At 46.1% G+C, this 15,713-nt stretch overlaps 1 protein-coding gene and 2 pseudogenes across 3 annotated transcripts; 1 reads left to right on the top strand and 2 right to left on the bottom strand.

Annotated features, from left to right (window-relative positions):
• Positions 1-655: 655 nt before the first annotated feature.
• Positions 656-15,713, bottom strand: part of LOC107968467 (programmed cell death 6-interacting protein-like) — a 51,677-nt pseudogene continuing 36,619 nt past the window's right edge.
• On the bottom strand, positions 2,291-8,955 carry LOC134806999 (uncharacterized; annotated as a pseudogene).
• GOLGA6L7 (golgin A6 family like 7) lies at positions 4,659-11,500 on the top strand. 3 transcript variants are annotated; one of them, XM_054667252.1, is made up of 9 exons: positions 4,659-4,804; positions 6,110-6,238; positions 7,053-7,082; positions 7,352-7,402; positions 7,491-7,584; positions 7,667-7,764; positions 9,018-9,076; positions 9,404-9,545; positions 9,841-11,500. In XM_054667252.1, exons 1-9 carry the CDS (start codon positions 4,754-4,756, stop codon positions 11,092-11,094), a joined length of 1,908 nt encoding a protein of 635 aa, XP_054523227.1. In that variant the 5' UTR covers positions 4,659-4,753; the 3' UTR covers positions 11,095-11,500. The 3 variants fall into 3 exon arrangements, with proteins under 3 accessions (XP_054523227.1, XP_054523228.1, XP_054523226.1); XM_054667251.1 differs by lacking the exon at positions 4,659-4,804 and adding an exon at positions 5,334-5,468; XM_054667253.1 differs by lacking the exon at positions 6,110-6,238 and having other exon boundaries at positions 4,717-4,804.

The raw sequence follows: 15,713 nt of genomic DNA, 5'->3' as shown, positions 1-15,713 counted from the left end.
ACCCTGTCTCAAAAAAAATAAAATCCAAAATATATAAATAATTGATACAACTCAAAACAAATAACCCAATTTTTAAAATGTTTTTAAAAAAGAACTCGAATAGACCTTTCTTTAAAGAAGACATAAAAATAGCAAGTGGGTATCTGAAAGGTGTTCCGCATTGTAGGTCATTAGGGAAATGCAAATCAAACCCACTGAGATACCACCTCACACCCCTTATGACCATTATCAAAATGTCAAAAGATAAATGTTGGCAAGAGTGCGGAGAAATGGGAACTTTTGCATACTATGGATGAGAATGTAGATTGATACAGCCATTCTGGAAAAGAGTATGAAGATTTCTAGAGAAATTAAAAATAGAACTACCATATGACTCAGCAATCCCTCTTCTGGGCATGCACCCAAAGGAAATGAAATCATTACTTTGTAAAGATACCTGTATTCTCATGTTCATTGCAGCCTTAATCACAATAGCCAAGATATGGAAACAATCTAAGTGTCCATCAATGGATAAATGGATAAAGAGACTGTGGCACACACACACAATGGAATATTATTCAGCCCTAAAACAAACAAGGTCTTGCCATTTGCTGCAAGATGGATGAGGCTGGAGGACGTCATGCTAAGTGAAATAAAGCACACACAGAAAAACAAATATTCCATAAACTCATTTATATGTGGGATGTAAAAATGTAAATAAATAAATCTACAGAGATAGAGAGCAAAACATTCTTTACCAGGGGAGGTGGGAGAGGGGAGGAATTGGGGACATGGAGGCCAAAGGATACAAAGTAGCAGGTATGAAGGATGAACAAGTCTAGAGATGTAATGGATGACATGAGGACTGCAGGGAACAAAATTGTTCTGTATGTGAAATTCATGCTCAATGAGTAGATTTCAACTGCTCTTGCCACAAAAGCAACAAGGAAATGGGGAACTATGTGAAACGATTGGTGTGTTAATTTCTTTCAGTATAGGAATCTTTTTACAATTTATATATAACTTTTAACATCATGTTGTAAGCCTTAACTATACACAAGAAAATTTATTTTTAAAAAAGAAAAATTGACAAAGACTGACAAAGCAAAGACTAAGTAAATAAAAACAAGGGTAACTGTATTTATAGCTGTTAAACGAAAAAAAAAAACAACAAAAAATGAGCCACCGACTGAGGCAAGTGCCTGCATCAATAGAGCTTTGTGGAGCCACAATTTGACGACACCCCCGGAAAAAACACAAGCCACAGAAACTACTGTGACCCGTGCTTTCCAAAGAGGGTTTTGGGAACTCAGTATGTAAGGGGAGAAGGCAGGCAGGAGAGAAGAAAGGGAGGGGGAGCAGGCAGTGAAGGGGTGGTTACATTCTTAGGAAGCTCTAATTAGTGCTCAGTGAATCTTCATTTTACATATGACGAGGTAAACATTTGAAAAGAGGGAGGAAAGAGTCAATTATGAAGCCATCTCAGGATAGCCTGAAGAGTGCTTGATCTCATGTTCTTGTTCTGTACCTGGGAAGATAAACCTGTATTCAACATTGTCAGTGTCAGATTGAATAGAACTCAGTGTCACATCTTAAACTGAGGTTGCAGAGCCAGGGTTACAACTGGCATATGCTTATTTTATAGGGGGACATGGATCCTGAAAGATTTAGGGGCTAGCAGGGAATGTCCCTGTGAACAGTTTGTAAGGGGGGCCATATGGAGAGTTATGTGGCCTTTTGTGGTAGTGGGGACCTGGCTTATGTCTAATGCCATCACACAGGCTTGTGAAATGACAGCTATCTCTTTGGGGAGAAAGAATGGCAGTTTTGCATGACTAAGCTCCCAAACTTATGTCTCCCTTACCATAACAGGTTTGGCGTTCCAAGACTTTATTTTCTTTTACATATTAAAAAAACTCTAATGAAAGAGGTATGTGAGAGATAAAGAGGGTATTTCCTAATTATAAAAGGGTGCAACCAGCAGGGAGAAAAAGGAATTCTAAATGTGTTTATGCCTGGTAACTTAACCTTAAAACACACAGAACAAAGCTTAACAAACGAAAAAAAGAAATAAGTTGACGATGATTGTGGGAAAGTTTCATATCTGTGTCTCAGCCACTGAAAAATAAACAGACAAACATCAGTAAGGAAATAGAATCTTTAAAGGATGCGTTTAACACGCTCCGTCTAATTGAGATACGTGGTACACTACGCTCAACATGCAGAATACATATCCTTTTCAAGTGCAGAAGCAATATTTATAAAAATTAATCATATTTTTAATCATTGAGAAGACACAAATTCCAAAGAGTTTTAGTTATACAAATATTTAATCACAGTGGAAGTATAAGTTTGGAAATTAAGCAAAACATTTTCAGTATGGTAAAGGGATGAATAAAATCAAAGTTTGCTTTTTTGAAACACTGATAAAATTGATGGCCCCCAGCAAGATTGATTAACAAAACAGACAAAAGGCACAAATTCTAACCGCAGACCTTATAAGTATTAAAAAGATAAATGAATAATAGAACAACTTTGAAATTTTAGATAAAATGAACAAATTGATTCAGCAAACACAGGTTACCAAAATGAATATTCATATATATGTAATTGAACCTGTAATTAAACACCTTATAAAGAAAACTACAGTCTCACATGGCTTAATAAGTGAATTCTTTCCAAATCCTTAAGGAAGAAATAGCACACATCTTACATAAACTCTGTCAGCAATAAGAGAAGAAACATTTCTCAAATTGTCTAACCAGCATAGCTTTAATACTTCATATTAAAACCTCACAAGTCTGGGTGCAGTGGCTCACGCCTGTAATCCCAGCACTTTGGGAGGCTGAGGCGGGTGGATCACGAGGTCAGGAGATCGAGACCATCCTGGCTAACACGGTGAAACCCCGTCTCTACTAAAAAAATACAATAAATTAGCCAGGGGTGGTCGTGGGCGCCTATAGTCCCAGCTACTCGGGAGGCTGAAGCAGGAGAATGGCGTGAACCCGGAAGGCGGAGCTTGCAATGAGCCGAGATCATGCCACTGCATTCCAGCCTGGACAACAGGGCGAGACTCCGTGGCAAAAAAAAAAAAAAAACCACACAGAAAAACTTAGACTCCACTTTCTCTTGTGAATGTAAGTACAAAACTACCAAATGAACTAGGAGCAAGCCCATCTCAACCATATATAATATGGTATTAGTCATTTATCACAACAAAGTTGATTTAATTCCAGAAATGCAATGTTCAACATTCAAAAGCCAATCACTGTTAAGTTACCTTATCAACATAAAAAGATAAGAAAAAACACTGCTCAATCAAGAAAGAAAAAAGCAATTGATACAATTCAGTACCTATTCATAAATCTTAAAACCTGTGTAACAGAGAGGAAGCAACATGTGAGTTAAACACTCCCCCAGCTGAGAATAGTGACATAACTTGTTTGCAGCCAAAAGATGAAAATTGCAGGCCAGGCGCGGTGGCTCATGCCTCTAATCCCAGCACTTTGGGAGGCAGAGGCGGGCGGATCACAAGGTCTGGAGTTCAAAACCAGCCTGGCCAACATGGTGAAATCTCGTCTCTACTAAAAATACAAAAAGAAATGAGTCGGGCGTGGTGTCATGCGCCTGTATTCCTAGCTATTAGGGAGGCTGAGGCAGGAGAATCGCTTGAACCATGGAGGTGGACATTGTGACAGTGAGCCGAGATTGTGCCACTGCACTCCAGCCTGGCAACAGAGCAAGACTGCATTTCAAAAAAAAAAAAAAAAAAAAAAAGGATGAAAATTGAATTGCAGTATAATTTTACAACTTTTGAGAAATCTATGTTTTTCAGCTAAAAAGAGACAAACTCAGCCTTTTGACCTTTCATCTTTCCCTCCTTGGAAGGCAATCCAAGGCCTGGAAAAACAGCAGCCACATTGTGACCACAAGAATAGAAACCAGGCTAAGGAAGTATCAGGAAACTGAAAAGAACCCTGGACTGCCTTCCTCTGCACGTTTTAAGTGACAAAAATGAAATCTATATTTCTTTAAGTCACTGAATCAGATTTATTCTTTCTGTGGCTACATGTAGCCCTAAATGATGTATTAAATACTAAAATAAATACTAAAATACACACTAAAATACTAAAATTTTGGTCTTGACTCCTGATCTCAGGTGATATGCCCATCTCAGCCTACCAATGTGCTGGGATTACAGGCATGAGCCACCACACCCACCTCAAAAGCTTTGTGTTTTTAAATATATTAGACATATCTCTAGTTTAAAAAAAAAAAAACTTAACAATAATGTAGGAGAATAAGAGAAACTTTTTCCAAAAAAGAGAAATCACTGTGATTATTTTATCTTATTGGAATGTTGGATAATATAATCTGCTTTACTAATCATTAAGCATGCTGTAAATTTTCCATTACAACAGGATTTGTACCTCAACTAAGGTGATAAAGTTTTAAAGTTTAGAAAGTGAAAGCCAGCCCCGCCCCTCTCCCAGAGTGGGCAGGGACAGCAGTTCCACGGGCAGCTTTCCTTGTGACATCACAGGACCTTCATGACACGCAGCTGCCTGGCCCCGCCTCCTTTCCCTTTCATCTTTCTCATTGACCAATGGGCTTGGAGCATTAAGGCCACGCCCCTTTTCCGCACTCTAGTGCAGCCCTGGTGACGCCTCCTGTGGCTCAGTCACATAGCTGTGTGGTACGTGACTGGAGGCATATCACTGTCCTCGCCTGGATCACGCCAATGTGACCCCAACCCCACCACCCTCCCCACCCCATGATGTCCGAAAAAACCCAACAAAGAAAATTGGCTGGGACCAAGGAAAAGGTAAAACGCATCGGATTGCAGCACCCCAACCCCAACCCAGCCCCAGGTCCCCTCTGATGGCAGAACAGCTGCCAGAATCCGTGTCACTCCAGAGGCACACGGGGCCGGGCTCCCCCAGTGCCTCTGGGCTCCCCCAACCAAAATCTTGTGTCAGCCCCAACCCCTCAGCAGTCCTGCCCCTGCCCTCACCGGTCACCCCAGGGTGACTTTCAGCCGGTGACTCGTGGGGCTCCCTGCTTTGTACTCTGCCCTCACCTCCTATTGTCCAAAAACGGATCTCCCTGGGCCCTTCGGGCTCACGTTCCCAAGGAACCGGATGCTCCAGCACCTGCCCTCACCAGTCACCCCAGGGTGACTTTGGGCAGGTGACTCCTGGGGCTCCCCACTCCATACTCGGCCCTCACCTACCGCTGCCCCAAGCCTGACTTCCCTGGGCTCTTTGGGCTCACATCTCCAAGTACCTGGGTCCCAACCCTGTGACCCCACGCCAATCTCAAAGAGGCAACTTGGGCACAGCACTGATGGGATAATGGGTTTGGTTTGGTTTTCTCCCAGGCTTCTACTCTCCAGAGAGACTTTAACAGTTTTTTCTAAGTTCTCCACTTCATATTTGAATTCTCCATGGTTCTGGGACCAGAGTGCCCATCACTCAGCGATCTTTGAAGTGAGATTTGCTCATCTTCTGTGCAAGAGATCTTGGGAAACTGGACTTGACAACTTGAATCTTCCTCATCTCATCTCAACCTGGGGTACTTTGAGTGCCACAGGATACATATGGGGCATCTTTCTGAAGCATCAGTTTTCCTTGATTCTCGTGGGAGACACAAAACATTAATGTTCTTAGGGATGATAGTCACATAGATTTCAAAGAGTATACAAGACTTCTCTCTGAAATGCAGCTTGGGTTGTCCTCTTTCTGTTTAATTCCCACATTTAACAGAAAGGCTGCCTTCTGCCCTGAGGATACATGACTCTAAGAGGATGTATGACTGTAAACCACATAGTGTACACCTTCCTGCCTACTTTTTACTTTTCTACCTCTGCCTCTGGTTTTGGTCTCTGGCAGCTGCTGATTTGTGGCAACACCCCAGAGCTCAGAGTCAGAAGACTGAGTTTCAGTTCCATTATTGCCTTTCTTTTAGCCGTGGTATCAATCCCTCTCAGTCACTAAGTGATTGCGACAACACCTCGTACAGTCGTTGGTGGCATTAAATCAGATCATCTATGAGAGTATTTTGTATAAACTGTGAAGTGACTGTAGGAGCTTGTAGTTCTCATGAGTATCACTGCTCCTCTTTTCCACAGTTCCCAGACTATCATCAGTGGAACAGTGCTGGTGTTGGTACTGGAGCAACCGACACCAAAAAGAAGAAAATAAATAATGGCACTAACCCTGAGACAACCACTTCTGGGGGTTGCCATTCACCTGAGGATGTGAGTCTTGGCTGGCCGGTCTCCTGAGGCCAAGGGGCACAAGGGGAGGTCGAGGGTAACTGTTAAGATTGTGGAAGGAAGAACTGCCGGGTACTGGTTAAGAATTCTGGGTTTGAGTCCTACCTCTCTCTCCATCTGCGAGGGACACGGCTTAGGGAAAATTGCTCGAGTTCTTTGGACCTCTCTTTTCACATCTGTAAAATAGGGGTGGTAATGTTTTACTTACATGTGTGAAGTTTAAATCAGATTTGTTGTTGTTGTTTTTGTGTTAATCCCTAGTCCAGGGCCTGCTGTAAACTCCTCTCCTCTTTGGGCTTCCGTTTCCTGAGGAGGTAGAGTTAGAGTATCAGAGGTTTCTGTTTGCTCTGAGAGTCTGAGATTTAAAGATTCACTAGAATGGAAACCTTGGGGCCAAGGGCTCCTGTCTGCCTTTTCCGTCCTATATCCCAGCAGTGAAGAACCGTCCCCGGCCCCTATGTGCTTGCTCAATGCTTGTTGAATGAACACATCTTTCTACATCACAAGCTAGCAGAAGGGTGGGCTTTTCTCACACTCTTATGTCGGAAGGTTTATGTTACTGTCTTTTCCAGAGAATCTAGTTTCGGACTTTCAGTTCTGTGGCTGTGGGCAAAAGCCAACAAAGACCCAAATCCTTTTTCTTTGGGCGTTAAGGAGAGTTGACCAGTTCGTGTTCCCATTGGGTCTAAGAACTTTGCCCTTAAAATCCATTCCTGACCCCTGCCTACCACTTCCTGGCCTGAGGAATAGAGTCGAGGGGCCACCCTCAGTCACCTTCCTTTGACTCTCCCCACAGAAACAACAGAACCGAGCTCAGCTGAAAGAGGTAACATGGTTTCTTTCTTTGCTCACGACATGACCGCTGGGTTTGGGGGGCACTCAGATGTAGAGGCCCCAGTCTCGTCTCGCCTACTCCCAGCCTGGGGAGGAAGGCTCACCCCCAAGATTCCACCCCATCCCCACAGGGTCCCTGATAACCTGGTCCCATGGGTGGGCCTGTCCTGGGACAGTGGTGCCATTCTGGGGGCATGTCTCTTGCTGTGCCATCTCTGCCTCCCTCTAGTAAGAACTCTGTCTTCCTCTTCTTTTCTATAGGAAAATAAGGCAAGCCACCAACATCAGCAAGCCCTAAGGAGGCAGCTAGAGGTGAGTGGAGGGTGTGAGGTTCCCTCCTGTCCTCTGGAGAAGGTTTCTTTGCTTCTCTTTCAGCACTTGCTTGTCTTGTCTCCCAAAGGCCCAGGATCATACCATACGAATCCTTATGTGTCAGAAAACTGAACTGGAAACAGCGCTCCATTACAGCCAGGATATTGCCAGGAAATTTGAAGGTGGGAATCTGGGCACCCCGTCATCCTTCAACCTGGCACTTTCACAGGCCTTTGGGCTGCAGCTCAACCTCTCTCATTCCAGAAGATTCCAAGGATCTGGCAGGCCGCCTGCATCATTCCTGGCACTTTGCAGGAGAGTTACAGCGGGCTCTCTCCGCAGAGCACGAGAGGGCGGACAGGGTGAGTCCAATCACCTACCCGGTCCCCTGGGAGCCCAGCTTCGCAGATGGAGGAATGAGCCTAAAGGTCCCTTCTGCAGGATGCAGTGTCCTGCCCAAAAGACAGCATGGGCCATTTCTTGCTGCTTTTGTGCGTGGTTGTTAGAGGCAGGTTGGGGCTGAGTCAGCTGCTGTGGGTGAGTTGCGGGGCGCTGTGGGGAGCGAGCACTGGACACAGAGCTCGGAGGCCAAGTGCCCACCCCACCCATACTTGGCTGTGGCCTTGGTCAAATCCTAGGCGGAGTTGAGGGTACTTGTACCATGAAGGTACAGAAGAGTATCTTTAGTATGTTACCATTTGTGTAGAGAGAGGGAACACATGTACATGTACGTGTGTGTGTGTGTGTGTGTACGTACGTATTATGGTAATATACATAAAACATGTTTGTAAGGATTCATTAAAAACTCAGGAGAGAGGAACAGTGTTGGGGGAAGATATTTCCCTTCTGTACCTTCTGAGGTTTGGACTATGCCAATGTATCATTCTTTCAAAAATCAACAAAGGATTAATTTCCTCCTCCTTATCTGTGCCCCTACCCCCAACCAAAAGAATGGGTTTAGAGAATCAGATATACCTGGGTGTTGAAATCCCAGCTCTAAGTTATCTTAGGCAAGCACTTAACCTTTAATACCCCATGTTTTTCATCTACACAATAGAGGTGATAATGATAACTGTCTCCTGTGGTGGTTGTGAGGATTAAATGGGATTGTTAGCTTAGTGCCTGGTGAAGCACTCAATAAAGGTTCCAACAGTGGTAGTAATAACAGTAATAGCAATAGCAAAATTATCTGATCTCTCTGGGCCCCTGTTAGCCAGCTATCAATTCAGTCTCTTTCCCTGTCCCTTCCACCCTTACTGAGTTCTCTGAAAAACAAGTGAGAGCCAGGTGCAGTGGCACATGCCTGTAATCCCAGCTACTTAGGAGGCTGAGGTAGAAGAATCGCTTGAAGCCGGGAGGCGGAAGTTGCGGTGGGGTGAGATTGCGCCATTGCACTCCAGCCTGGGTAACAAGAGCGAAACTCCATCTCAAAAAAAAAAAAAAAAAAGAAAAGAAAAACAAATGACACCATGGGTTTGGAAACGCCTTGAGAACATGTCGGGTGTGACTGAGAGGGAGCAAGTGTTACTGTGGAGTATCAGTGTAGCTGTCATTACTGGTCGTCCAGCTGCTCCTCTGCCTGCTGTATCCTGACTTGACCTTTCTCTATTTGCAGTATATCGAGGAGTTAACAAAGGAGAGGGAAGCCATGAGTCTGGAGCTGTTCAGGAACATGTAGGATGGGGGAGGGGGGGATGGGAGGTCTGAGAGCCCTTAGCGTGGGTGGTGTGCTGGGAGGTGGTGGGTCCAGGTGAGCATGGTAGGGGGTCATACAGGTTTACGTATGCGCAGGGAAGCTCCAGTGACGGCTGTGCCACTGACTCATGGGGTAGCCTCAGGCAACTCATGTCTTCTCTTTGGCCTGCCACCTGGGACTTTTAATTCCTGGGGTCCTTTCCAATGCCACGGTTCTGTGGTTGTGGGGCGAGGGTAGAGGGTCGATCACCAAAGCGGTCCTTTCTGTTCTTCGTTCATTCCTTTCTCTACTGCCTCCGGCCATAGCATAACCAATGAGGAGCTGAAGGAGAAAAACGCCGAACTACAAGAAAAACTTCGATTGGTAGAAACTGAAAAGTCTGAGATCCAGCTCCACATCAAGGAGCTAAAAAGGAAACTGGAGACGGACAAAATCCCGCTGCCACAGGTGAGCGGCTGCAGCCCCAGGGGTTGTGGGAGCCCCATCCGGCTGGGACCATGGTCTAGGGATCATGCAGGGTGTGGGGAGGCTCCAGCCAAGAGCTGGAAAATTTGGGTCCTTGTTCTGGTCCCACCACAGAATCCTCTAGAGTGTGCTAAAAATCTACAAATTGGGACCATGCCTGGGAAATCAGAACCTCAGGGTTACGGCTTAAAATTTCTTTTTAAAGAATCATAGACGAAAACCGTTATTTTATAGATTACATTTATATACCTAGCTTATGACTCTATTTCCTTTTGAGGTTCAAACCAACACTTTGCAGGAGAAGATGTGGAGGCAGGAGGAGGAGCTACGGGATCAGGAGAAGCTACGGAAGCACAAGGAGATGTGGAGACAGGAGCAGAGGCTGCGGGACCAGGAGAAGGAGCTGCGGGAGCAGCAGATGCGGGAGCGGAAGCAGCAGATGCGGGAGCGGGAGGAGCAGATGCGGAAGCGGGAGGAGCAGATGCGGGAGCGGGAGGAGCAGATGCGGGAGCGGGAGGAGCAGATGCGGAAGCGGGAGGAGCAGATGCGGGAGCGGGAGGAGCAGATGCGGGAGCGGGAGGAGCAGATGCGGGAGCGGGAGGAGCAGATGCGGGAGCGGGAGGAGCAGATGCGGGAGCGGGAGCAGCAGATGCGGAAGCGGGAGGAGCAGATGCGGGAGCGGGAGCAGCAGATGCGGGAGCGGGAGCAGCAGATGCGGGAGCGGGAGGAGCAGATGCGGAAGCGGGAGGAGCAGATGGGGAAGCGGGAGGAGCAGATGCGGGAGTGGGAGGAGCAGATGGAGCGGGAGGAGCAGATGGGGGAGCAGGAGGAGCAGATGGGGGAACAGGAGGAGCAGATGCGGAAGCGGGAGGAGCAGATGGGGGAGCAGGAGGAGCAGATGGGGGAGCAGGAGGAGCAGATCCGGAAGCAGGAGGAGCAGATGGGGGAGCAGGAGGAGCAGATGCGGAAGCAGGAGGAGCAGATGGGGGAGCAGGAGGAGCAGATGCGGAAGCAGGAGGAGCAGATGGGGGAGCAGGAGGAGCAGATGGGGGAGCAGGAGGAGAAGATGAGGAAGCAGGAGGACCAGATGAGGAAGCAGGAGGAGCAGATGGGGGAGCAGGAGGAGCAGATGCGGAAGCAGGTGGAGAGGCTGCAATTCAAGGAGGAGAGGCTGTGGGATGAGTATGAGAAGATGCAGGAGGAGGAGGAGAAGATCCGGGGGCAGGTGGAGAAGAGGCGGGAGAAGAAGGAGAGGATGGGAGAGCAGGAGGAGAAGATGCAGGAGGAGCGGTGCTCAGAGCCCTGCCTCCCTCCCTCCAAATATCCTTCTGATATGAGCCACCCTGGCAGCCTGGAGCCTGCACGAGAGGCCGGGAAGGGTTATTCCCATGACAACCGCACTGCACAGCAGATCATGCAGCTGCCCCCTGGAATGAAGAACGCCCAGGAGCGCCCAGGCTTAGGCAGCACCTCCTGCATCCCATTCTTCTATGGAGGAGACAAGAAAAAGATCAAGATCATCAATATCTAAAAAGAACGGTCAACAAGGCCTACAGAAGTGTAAGCCGCCGTGTGACCTTGTGAATATCGTCTGAGAACAAACTTGAAAAAAAGAAAATTTATTTTAAATTGTGGCAAAATACTGGCCGGGCACGCTGGCCTGCACCTGTAATCACACCACTTTGGGAGGCCTAGGCGGGTGGATCACCAATCCCAGCTACGTGGGAGGTTGAGGTTGCAGTGAGCTGAGATCACACCACTGCACTCCAGGCTGGGTGACAGAGTGAAACTCCCATTTCAAAAAAAAAAAAAAAAATTCTACCTGAGGACTCTAATATCTATGTATGTTTCTATTGTTTTTTTGTTTGTTTTCTCCTTTTGTCTTGTGTTGTCTTGTCTTATGGCATGCCTAGTAAAGTTTTATCTGCCTCCAGAGAGTACTGACTTTGACTTTATGGCACACAATTGGCGTTCAAGCAGATCGCCTTCATCTAGTTTGGGACTAAGCTGGCTCAAAGCAGGTTTTAGTTTTTGTGACAGCTGGTCTATTTTTTATTCTTTTGGACTCTTAGGGGTGGCCCTTCCAGGATCCCCACCAAGGTCTCACCTCCTTACTGGGACCCAAATTCTCATTATGTCATCTCAGCCCTGTGAGAGTGCCAAACATTCAGCTAGGCTCTCCAGCCTCTGAACTACCACTTCATACTCAGTTTCTTAGCCTCTTAGCTCTCTACTGTTGACCGATCACCAAATGTGGGAAAAGCACTACAGACTGTCAGGATCACCTCCCAGGCCTGGTCACTCAAGTCCTGGCTGAGGTCTCCAATTACCTTCCAACAATTGTTTTTGATGGTGGGGGGAAGGGGGGACACATTTTTGTCCAGTTTTTCTAACTGTTCCTGTGGGGAGGCTAATCTATAACAAGCTACTCTGCCTTTAATGAATGTTGAAAACCCTTTTTTTTTTAGATGGAGTCTCACTCTGTTGCCCAGGCTCTAGTGCAGTGGTGCAATCTCTGCTCACTGTAACCTCCACCTCCTGGGTTCAAGCAATTCTCCTGCCTCAGCCTCCCAAGTAGCTGGGATTACACACATATGCCACCACCCCTGGCTAATTTTTATATTTTTAGTAGAGACGGGATTTCACCATGTTGTCCAGGATGGTCTCGAGCTCCTGACTCAGGTGATCTACCCACCTCGGCCTCCCCAAGTGCTGGGATTACAGGCGTGTGCCACTGCATCCAGCCCATCTGTCTTTTTAAAAATGTTTCTAATTTGAGGTATAATCTATATTCCGTGAAATGCACAGATCTGGTTTACATTTTGATGACTTTTAACAAATGCATTACCCATGTAACCCACCTCCTTTGAAGATATGGAACATTTTATCATCCAGAAAGTTCTCCTGTGCTTTCATCCTGTCCGGCACTCCCCCAGCAGCTGATGAACGTGCTGAGGACATTGGTACAGGATTCTGGCCTCCCCAAAAGAGCTGCTTTGACAAGCCTGCTTGCCTTACCCAGCACTAAGGGTTCTCTCAAAATTTCCATCTTTAAACTGCTTGTACCTATAACCCTCCCACATCAAATCCATAGATAAACCAGCCCACAGCCTAATATTTACTGTATACCCAAGCTTTCAGAAATATGACTCCCAGGAGTGGGGACTGGTGGCTGCATCCCCTCCTCCTCCTGGAAGCCTCTACCAGCCTACAGAGCCCACAGAGTAGATCTCACCAGGCAGCCTGAGCCTGAAAGTGCCGTGGAGCCTTCTGCTGGTTCACCCTCACTACGGTGGCAGCTGCACGGGAGCACCTGGGCTCACTCATTAAGCAAGAAAACATTGGCTTGATACTGACACTCCAACCCCAGCCTGGGCGAGCCTGGCTGAAAGGCCCCTTCCTTCTGGTCAGACTGTGGGGAGACGCGGCGGAGCATACACACTCTACTGCCCTCCTCATGCTTCAGCTGTGCTTCCTTCTTAACAGAGGGAGCCGCTCATGGATTTGGCCAAAGCCTTCCCGAGGGCTGTAGGTTTGACAGGCTGGGTGTGTAGGGGCCACCGTGCTAGAGAGAGAGACTGGTGTGTCAGAAGGCAGCCACCTGGCCAGAGGGGGGTCAATCCCCTTGGTAACCTCCTTCCCCCAGCTGGACACAGAGCCCTGCACTCTCCACATGTGACTGCTCCCCTCAGAGCTGCCACCAGAAGAGGGGTTCTAACCCTGTGGGTGGGGACATTGTGTTACTTTACAGTGGGCCATGGCTCCCTCTGACATCTCCAACTCAGAGGCAGTAGAGAGAAGATGAGAAATTCCCTGCGCCTCTAGTCCTAGCTACTTGAGAGGCTGAGGCAAGAAGGTCACTTGAGCCCAGGAGTTCAAGGCTGCAGTGAGCTATGATTACATCAACGCATTCCAGCCTGAGCGACAGAGTGAGACCCAATCTCAAAAACAACAATAATAAGTTAAACATAAATCTAACTACCACATTATTGGCCAGGTGCGGTGGCTCACACCTGTAATCCCAGCAATTTGGGAGGCTGAGGCGGGTGGATCACGAGGTCAGGAGATGGAGACCATCATGGCTAACACGGTGAAACCCAGTCTCTACTAAAAATACAAAAAAATTAGCCAGGCATGGTGGCGGGCGCCTGTAGTCCCAGCTACTCAGGAAGCTGAGAAAGAAGAATTGCGTGAACCCGAGAGGCGGAGCTTGCTGTGAGCTGAGACGGCGCCACTGCACTCCAGCCTGGGCGACAGAGCGAGATGCCATCTCAAAAAAAATAAATATGTAAGCATTCCACATTATTGACCAATTCCACTCCTAGGTATAGACACAAAGAATTAAAAGCGGACACTCAAGACACTCGTAAACCAATGTTCATAGCAGCATTACTCACAACAGTCAAGAGATGAAAGCAACCTGATTGCCCACTGATGAAGGGATAACATGTGGCTTACATATATAATGGAATAGCATTGAGCCTTTAAAAGAAAATTCTGACACATGCGGATGAACCCCAAACACCTAAGAAGTTCAATAACCCAGTCACAAAAGGACAAATACTGTATGATTCCCCTTATAGGAGACACCTTGAGTAGTCAAATTCTGAGACAAAAGTAGAATGGTGGTTGCCTGGGGACAGAAGGAGTTAGTGTTTCATGGATACGGAGTTTCAGTTAGAGAAAGGGCAAAAGTTGTAGAGATGGATGGTGGTGATGGCTGGGCAATAATGTGAATATACTTAATGCCAATGAACTGTACACATAAAAATGATTAAAATGGCAAGTTTTACGGTATGTATATTTTACCACGATATTTAAATTTTTTTAATTACATTTTTTAAAATTGTTACCAAAAAATACGAATAATCCACCCATGTTATTTAGAAAAGGAGCATCAGATCAAGCTTTCCAAAGTGCCAAAACTCAGAAGATTACCTGGTTGCTTGACCCACACCCAGGTCTCCAGAATTGACTTGGCCCTATATACAGGTGCAGGAGTTTCGTCTTCATCTTTTTTCTCTTTGTCATTCAGATCTTCTTTCTTTGTTCCACTTGGTTCGACACTATCATCTGCAGAATTAAAAAATTTTTTAATCTGTCACCGCTTTTCAGAATGTCATACCATTAGTCTCTGCAAATGTCCCTCCCCGAAAAGTTACAACACACATCATTAACTGAATGGCATGCAGTGTCCCCCACCCCAGGGCTGTCAGCATGTGTGACTAATAAACTGCTATTTCATCTGTCCAGTGTCGGTGTCCTATGTTCAGCCATCCCATATCCCTAGGGCAGGAATCTTCTAGGGTTATAAACAGAACTTTAATCAACCTCTCCTTGGTTATTTTACTGGTTCCATGATACAGCTTTTTCTGTGCAAAAGATCTGAACAGAAACTTCACAGAGGATACAAGAGTGGCAAAGAAGAACACGATATTCAGCATTCTTAGCCATTACGGAAGTGCAAATTAAAACCACAATGAGATCCCACTAGACTTGTTAGAATGGCTCAACTAAAAATCACTGATAACACCAAGTGCTAACAAAGACACAGAGCAACAGAAACGTGACAGATTGCCAGTGGGAATGCAAACTAAAACAGCCACTTCGGAAAACAGTTCAGCACATGACCCAACTTTCACACTACTAGGTCTTTATCCTAGGGAAATGGAAACTATATTCACACAAAATCTGTAGAGAAATGCTCACAGCAGGATTACAATTGCGAAAGAAAAATGGAAACAACCACAAGGTCCTACAATGGCAGAATGGATAAACACCATGTGGTACATCCAAATGATGAAATACCATTCAGCAATAAAAAGAACTATTAATACACAGAACAGCACATAAATCTCAAACATATAACTGGGAGTAAATGAAGATGGTTTCAAAACGTTACTTAAAATATGGTTCCACTCACATGACATTCTCAAAAAGAATACCCCATACTGATGGAGAACAGATCCGTGGTTGCCAGGGTATGAGACCAGGGAACACGTGATAAAAAGGAGCAGCACAAGGGAGCTTTTGGGGTGAAGAAAATTCTCCATCCTGATGATGATGGGGGTTACATGAATCTATAGAGGTCAAAATTTACTGAACTACATACCACAATAAAATAAATTTCATATAAGTTTTTTAATAAAA

Source organism: Pan troglodytes, chromosome 16, assembly GCF_028858775.2.
Source record: "Pan troglodytes isolate AG18354 chromosome 16, NHGRI_mPanTro3-v2.0_pri, whole genome shotgun sequence".
NCBI lineage: Eukaryota > Metazoa > Chordata > Mammalia > Primates > Hominidae > Pan > Pan troglodytes.
The sequence above is the reverse complement of the archived record's forward strand: the minus strand, read 5'-3'. Positions and strand labels throughout refer to the sequence as shown.

Bases quoted from the DNA above. Each gene is read 5' to 3' on its own strand.
- GOLGA6L7 (XM_054667251.1), top strand. From the start codon at position 5,334: ATGGGTTTGGTTTGGTTTTCTCCCAGGCTTCTACTCTCCAGAGAGACT. The intron at 6,239-7,052 runs GTGAGTCTTGGC...CTCTCCCCACAG, and splicing joins GTTGCCATTCACCTGAGGAT to AAACAACAGAACCGAGCTCA. The intron at 9,077-9,403 runs GTAGGATGGGGG...CTCCGGCCATAG, and splicing joins CTGGAGCTGTTCAGGAACAT to CATAACCAATGAGGAGCTGA.